Below are 6884 nucleotides of genomic sequence, written 5' to 3'. Positions count from 1 at the left end.
CAATACTACAATTCATCATTTATATATCACCCACATATCGAAGCTAATAGAAGTCTCTACCAATATTATAATACCTTTTCTCCTTCCCAAACATTGGAAAACACCCTTTATTAATTCACTCTCAATTTCCGTGTGTTGACTTTATCGTTTACAACAACATCTATTAAAATTCGCATCTTCCTCTACCACAATTTTCATGACACAACTAAATGTGCCACAACCGGAAGCAGCTACTACTCTTCTCACCATTTCGCAAATTTGACTTCTTATCCCCATTCATCTATCTCTCACCATTTCATAAATTTCTAGCTAATACTGTCTCATCCTTCTTCTGACATAACCAAAACATAAAAAACCCAACTTTTCTTTTGTTCTTATAGTTTAGCAGACTCCGTTTCCAGCCTTTTAGCATGGATGAAATTGAAATTCCTGCTCATTTTCTTTGCCCCATTTCCCTCCAACTCATGAGGGACCCTGTAACTGTTTGCACAGGAATCACTTATGACAGAGAGAACATAGAGAAGTGGTTGTTTTCATGCAAGAACAACACATGCCCCGTTACCAAGCAGTGCCTATTGGATCATGATCTCACCCCAAACCACACTCTACGCAGGTTGATCCAATCTTGGTGCACCCTCAATGCCTCATTTGGAGTTGAACGCATTCCAACTCCAAAGTCACCAATCGACAGAACTCAGATTGTGAAACTCCTCGTAGAAGCAAAGAAGTTCCCCGAGAAGCAACTCAAATGCCTCACAAGACTTCGATCCATTGCCTTTGAGGGTCAAAGGAACAAGGCCTGTTTAGAGTCTGCAGGAGTTGTTGAATTCTTGGCCTCAACCATGAAGCACAAGACAGAAGAAAACTCAACTGTTCTCTGTGAAGCAGCTATCGAAGTCTTTTTCCACCTTAGCCCTTCTGAGGCTCAGCTTAAAGCTCTCTTATATAACGAGGGGTTTCAGTTTATTGAATCATTGTTCCACGCGTTGAGGCTTGGAAACTACCAATCGAGAGCTTATGCAACCATGCTGCTTAGATCGGCATTGGAGGTGGCTGATCCCATCCAATTGATCAGTGTCAAAACAGTGCTGTTTGTGGAAATCTTGCGCGTGCTGCGTGATCAGATTTCGCAACAGGCTTCAAAGGCTGCATTGAAGCTGATCGTGGAGCTCTTTCCGTGGGGCAGAAACAGGATCAAAGGGGTTGAGGGTGGTGCAGTTTCGGTCCTGATTGAGCTACTTCTTTGTACCTCGGAAAGAAGAACCTGTGAACTGATTTTAATAGCTTTGGATCAACTTTGTGGGTGTGCAGAAGGGCGTGCAGAGTTGTTGAACCATGGTGCAGGAGTGGCCATTGTGTCCAAGAAAATTCTAAGGGTCTCTCTCGTGGCAAGCGATAGAGGGGTTAGAATTTTGGCCTCCATTTGTAGGTATTCCGCCAATGCTAGGGTGCTCCATGAAATGTTGCAGGTTGGGGCTGTGTCAAAGTTGTGTTTGGTGCTTCAAGTGAATTGCAATTTCAAGACCAAAGAGAGAGCCAAGGAGATACTCAGATTGCATTCCTCAGTTTGGAAGAATTCTCCATGTATTCCTGTTCCTTTGTTATCTTCTTTTCCTTGATCTAATTTCATCATACTTTCTATTTTTTTTTACATGCATCTGATGAAAGTGTCTGATGCCAGAGGTTTTGGAGTTATAAAATTAATCACTTAGTTATATGAAGGAGAAAAAAAAATCCTTAGATAATTTTTTATTAAACATTGTACTGATATAAACAGAAGTATTAGTTAACTTTAACTTCTCTTTTAACATGGGTATTGCTTGATTGAAAGTTAGAGATTAATGTCCTTTGCACGAAAGAAGTTGACTTGATCTAATATATAATAACACGGTAACGCATTTTTACATTTATTAGTATAAGAGTAAAATAATTATAAAGAAATAAAATTTTGTATTTAAAAAAAAAGGAATAAAAAATAATATCAAATAAATATATAAAAAATTCTATTAAAGACCATGATGTAGGACAGAGGAAGATTCTATTAAAGCCCAAAACTTGATTGATAGATTATTGGGCCCAGACGTTGACCCATTCAAGCTAACCGCCGCCCCGTGATATAAAAGAGAACCATTAGATAAAATTATTACAAGGATGACTTTCGAATTCTTGTTCTTCATTTTCATTCTTTATTTCTTCTGATCTAACAGTGAATGATATATTTTATTCGTTAGAATCATTAAATTAAGGAAAAATATATCATGGAAATATAAATATCTTCAAATAGTTAGATCTAAAAGTAATTCTGATATAAATACTCTTTATTTTCATTTTTTTTTTGTTAATCTAGCTATCACAAATTAATTATTTTTCTACTTATTGGAAATTTTGGATTAAAATAATCAAAATGAAGACTAATTATTTCAAATTTTATTGGAATAACTTTATTCTTGTATTTCATTTTTTTAAAAATTAATAGTCATAGCAAGTGATGTATCTTTAAGATTAGATTAAAATAAAATAAAAAGTCATGATGTGAAGTAACTTTTTTGTTGTTGTTAATGTTGTTAATGGATTGATGTGTAGATATATTTAAATAATAATAGTAAAGGATATTTATGAAAAAAAATAGTTATATATTAAGTAAAATTTTGGATTGAGAGATGATTTGAAAGAGAGTGAGAAGATGAATTTGTAAAAATGAAGAAAGGGTTCTCTAATTATTTGTTTTAAGAAAAAATGAAAAAAATTGAAGAAAAGTTTATAAATGTTTGTGAATAATTTGATGATGTCATAGATTAAAAAATGAATTAATAGATTAAAATATAATATTATTCTTTTGTCTCTATAGTTAAAATAAATAAAAAACAAAATTTATTTAGTTAAATTCATTTTAAAATTAATAGAAAATATAAGTTTAAATGAACATTGATTAAAAGTTTTTGTAATATTATTAATTAACGAATTTTGTTATTATTAAATATAAAGTGAGATGAATGGGCCAACTTTGCGCAGATAATTTCAAGTTTGCATACACGGGCAGTTGAAAAAAAAGAAGAAAAGAAACAAAAGCACGTTAAAATAAACCGAATATGACATTCATTTAATGGATTTTTTAAGAGTCGGGATAACTTTAATAATTAGTGAAGTAATTACTTGTGATTTATGTGATAATCTAGTAGGTAGTTATTTTTTATTTTGACAAATTTGAGGGGAAAAATGCTTAACTTTTTAGAAAGGGTTTTCCAAATTACAACTTTTTTATTATTATCAAACTTATCATTTTTAAAGATAAAAATTTGAATCAAACACTACTTATTATATATCTATAGAAAAATTCAAGGGTGGTAAAAGAAAGGGGAAAATATAATGAATGACTATAACAAAAAGAAACTCGAATTTAACAATTTCTTAACATGATTTTGTAAGAACACCCATTCATTAAAGAAAAATAAGATGAAGATATCGTCCATGGTTTGAATGGTGCAACCAAACATTGACTAAGAAGTGTAGAGGTAGAATTTCTTCCATTTTATATTATGGGACAAAAGAAAAGAAAAGTGAAATAATCATTTATTCCAAACTTGACTTTAAGTAGTACTTTCCAGAGAAAATTAGAGGTCTAAATGATCTTGTTTAGGTTTAGTTTAATCTAATTTTTAATTTAATTAATTTTTGAGTTTATTCTAAAATAATATTTAGATAAAGAAAAAATAAAACTATAAATTATAACTAATTTATACGTCAACAATTTTAACTTATACAGAAATCAATTTTGTTATGTTCTTATCCCAACAATATTTTCCCTTGAGTTGATTATGAGTCGCAAGTTTATCATTTTTTAATAACAATCAAATTAAATAAGGTTAAGTAATTTAAAAAATTCATTTATTGGACAAAACTACCTTAAGCAAATATTTTTTAATAGTTATAAAGAAAAAAGTATTACCATACATACATATTATTTGATAAAATATAAATTATTTTTATATGATAAAAACTTAATCAATAGAATTATTTCGCGTATAGAAAAAAATCACAATTCTTAAAATAAACCAAATAAGACATTCATTTAATGAAATTTTGAGATTCGAGATCATTTCAATAGTTAATGAAGTAATTATTTGCTATTTATGTGATAACATAGTTAATAGTTATTGTTGATTTTGACAAATTTGAGGAAATAAAAAATGCTTAACTTTTTTATGAAAATGTTTTCAAAAGTAAGCTTTTTTTTAATCTAACTTTTCATTTTTAAAGATAAAAAATTTGGATCAAACCTAACTTATCTCGTATGGAGGCGACATCATCATTTATTGCAAATTTGACTTTATAACTCACAATTTCTAGTGAAAATTAGAGGTTTAAATTATCTGGCTCAGGTTTAGTCTAATCGAATCTTTGATTTAATTTAAATAAAGTTAGAGTTTATTCTAAGAGGAGCTTTTAAAAGAAAAAATAAAAATAATTTTACGATAAATTATGTATTAGTTAGTTTGTATATACAGTCGTCCTTTTAATTTTGTTGACTTTTAATTTGTACATAAACCAATTTTATCTTATATAAAAAATTAATTTTATTAGTTTTATAATAAATTTTCTTTGAGAAGTTGTTTTTGAAAAATTACTTAATTATATCATAAATTGAGTTGGATTGAATGAAGTTTATTATTTTTGTTTATTTAGCAATCAAACTCAATATAAAGGGTTGATTAATTTTAAAAAAATGATTTATTAAATTTTTTATCACAAAACAAATATTTATAATATGATGTAATAATTAGAAAGTAACGGAAATATTACGCAGTACATAATTATGTGATAAAATAATTTTTTTTAAGATAAAATATCAAATAAACTTTTTGCATTGTATATTATGTAATCTTAGTTAAAGTTGGATTCGTTTGAGAAAATAATTAACGTGTTATTTAATCTAATTCTCATTAGGTATAATGAATAAAACAACATTTGCAAAAAATATAATGGGACTTTATAAGATCAAGGCAGTACGTACGTAGCTGTATATTTCTAAATGGGGCCAATTTTTTCATTCGGAAATTAAATACTAAGTGCTAACTAGAATTTTTATTTAACAATATTTGTAGACCTTTAAAATAAAAAATCATTTATTCTAAATTTATTGCACATACTGAAAATATATATCATCTCACACCCTTTTAATTAAATGAAGAACCTTTTTAAAATTTTATTTCCAGCCTTTCCTTGATCATGTATATATGTGGTAAGGGAACACACACACAAATAACTATGTATATATATAGAAAATGGATATTTATATTTGTTATATAAAGAATTAATTAATAAATTAAATAGTGGTTCTTAATATTTGAAGCAACTGCTACCTGCAGATGAAGTATGCAGCATAGACGAGAGATAAGACTATATAAAGTCAACAAACGTTTGAGTTTGTCTACGAAACACCAGCCTCAGAATTGCAATCGAATAAGAGCCATTAAAATTGATTCAAGCTATTTGATGTTTTACTCAATCTTCTTTCAAATATTCTGCCCATACAATTAATCTATTTACACATAGTATAATATGTTTTAACTTCATGCAATATTTTTACACTTACAAGAATATATGTAATTTTTTCATTTTATAAAATGGAACCATCCATATATAAGCCTATTTAAATTATTAGATAGTTAGATAAAAAAATAGCCCAATAACGTAGACCACATTTTTCTTTATTTATCTTAATATATTTATGCTCTAATAATAATAATTAAGGAATATCTGAATACTTTTTTTATCAGTAAATGTAATTTGTATAATGAATGACACATGTTTATTTTCTAGATGAATTACAATATTACAATCAAGGATATATTTAGATTGGTTGTGATAATACAAAAAATCTTAAAAGAGTCCAAAATATCTAGTATAATTCAATTTTTGATTTATGTTAGTTAATTAGGTTAAATAAGATCAAAGTTAGTTTTAGAATCGAAAATTTACAAATGCATCATACCATTTTCCTTATGTTGTGATTTTAAGAAAGTACAAGAGTAGGTGTTGGGTCATTGAGGAAGAGGTATAAATATAATATTACATTGAGGAAGAGGTATAAATTAATACTATTTTCTATTCAAAATTTTAAAAACAATAAATTAATAAATCTTCAATCTTATATAACATTTTATTTTTTCATTTTTATTAATGTAAAATTTAAATTCACAATTAGAATCCCTGCATTAGAAACGCGCCAGAACCACTCCAAGATAAGAGATCAAATAATTAAAACACATGTAAAAATGCCACCGCATTATCGATGAATATTAGAGTGACATTTTGGTTCTATCTTCCAAACAATCCAACCAAGTTAACTTTAGCCACCATTTCTGTCATAGTTGTCGGCTTCCCATAAACCGCCCTTAACATAATCAATGAATAGTCCCCTTTAAACAGAAAAGTCACAACCGCAACTGTATCCAATTACTACCTATGACCACATAACATAAATTATTGGATATGTGAACCATTATGATTCCGACTAAATTATGTCATGTATCATTGTTAGTATCTTATAGTTCAGAAATGAACTAATGTTTGCTACAAGAGCATCCCAGATCCTAAGACATCAGATTCAGATAGCTTACTCTGAACTTTACATGCATCAAAGGACCAACTAAACCATACCTACTTATACAACATTCCGTATGAGATCAATCCAAAAGAAATTACTCAAAGAGGTTTCAATTCTAATAATAACACGGATTCCCAGTATATACTAATCAGATAACAACACTTCCATACTAATCTCCAACAACTATTAAACATTCTTATGTTGCATTCATTAAGGTCACCAGAATTTGATAACCGTTCAAAATTTGTTCCAAAAATGATGTATCATTCTACAATTA

At 28.5% G+C, this 6884-nt stretch overlaps 1 protein-coding gene across 1 annotated transcript; it reads left to right on the top strand.

Annotated features, from left to right (window-relative positions):
- On the top strand, positions 1-1808 carry LOC108320777 (E3 ubiquitin-protein ligase PUB23). Its single transcript, XM_017552304.2, has one exon. It carries the CDS (start codon positions 411-413, stop codon positions 1617-1619), a length of 1209 nt encoding a protein of 402 aa, XP_017407793.1. The 5' UTR covers positions 1-410; the 3' UTR covers positions 1620-1808.
- Positions 1809-6884: the final 5076 nt, after the last annotated feature.

Source organism: Vigna angularis, chromosome 11 (genome assembly GCF_016808095.1).
Source record: "Vigna angularis cultivar LongXiaoDou No.4 chromosome 11, ASM1680809v1, whole genome shotgun sequence".
NCBI lineage: Eukaryota > Viridiplantae > Streptophyta > Magnoliopsida > Fabales > Fabaceae > Vigna > Vigna angularis.
This window is presented reverse-complemented; position numbering and strand designations above follow the sequence as displayed.

What these genes read in the sequence shown, in the direction of transcription:
- LOC108320777 (XM_017552304.2), top strand. Translation starts at nt 411, where the DNA reads ATGGATGAAATTGAAATTCCTGCTCATTTTCTTTGCCCCATTTCCCTC.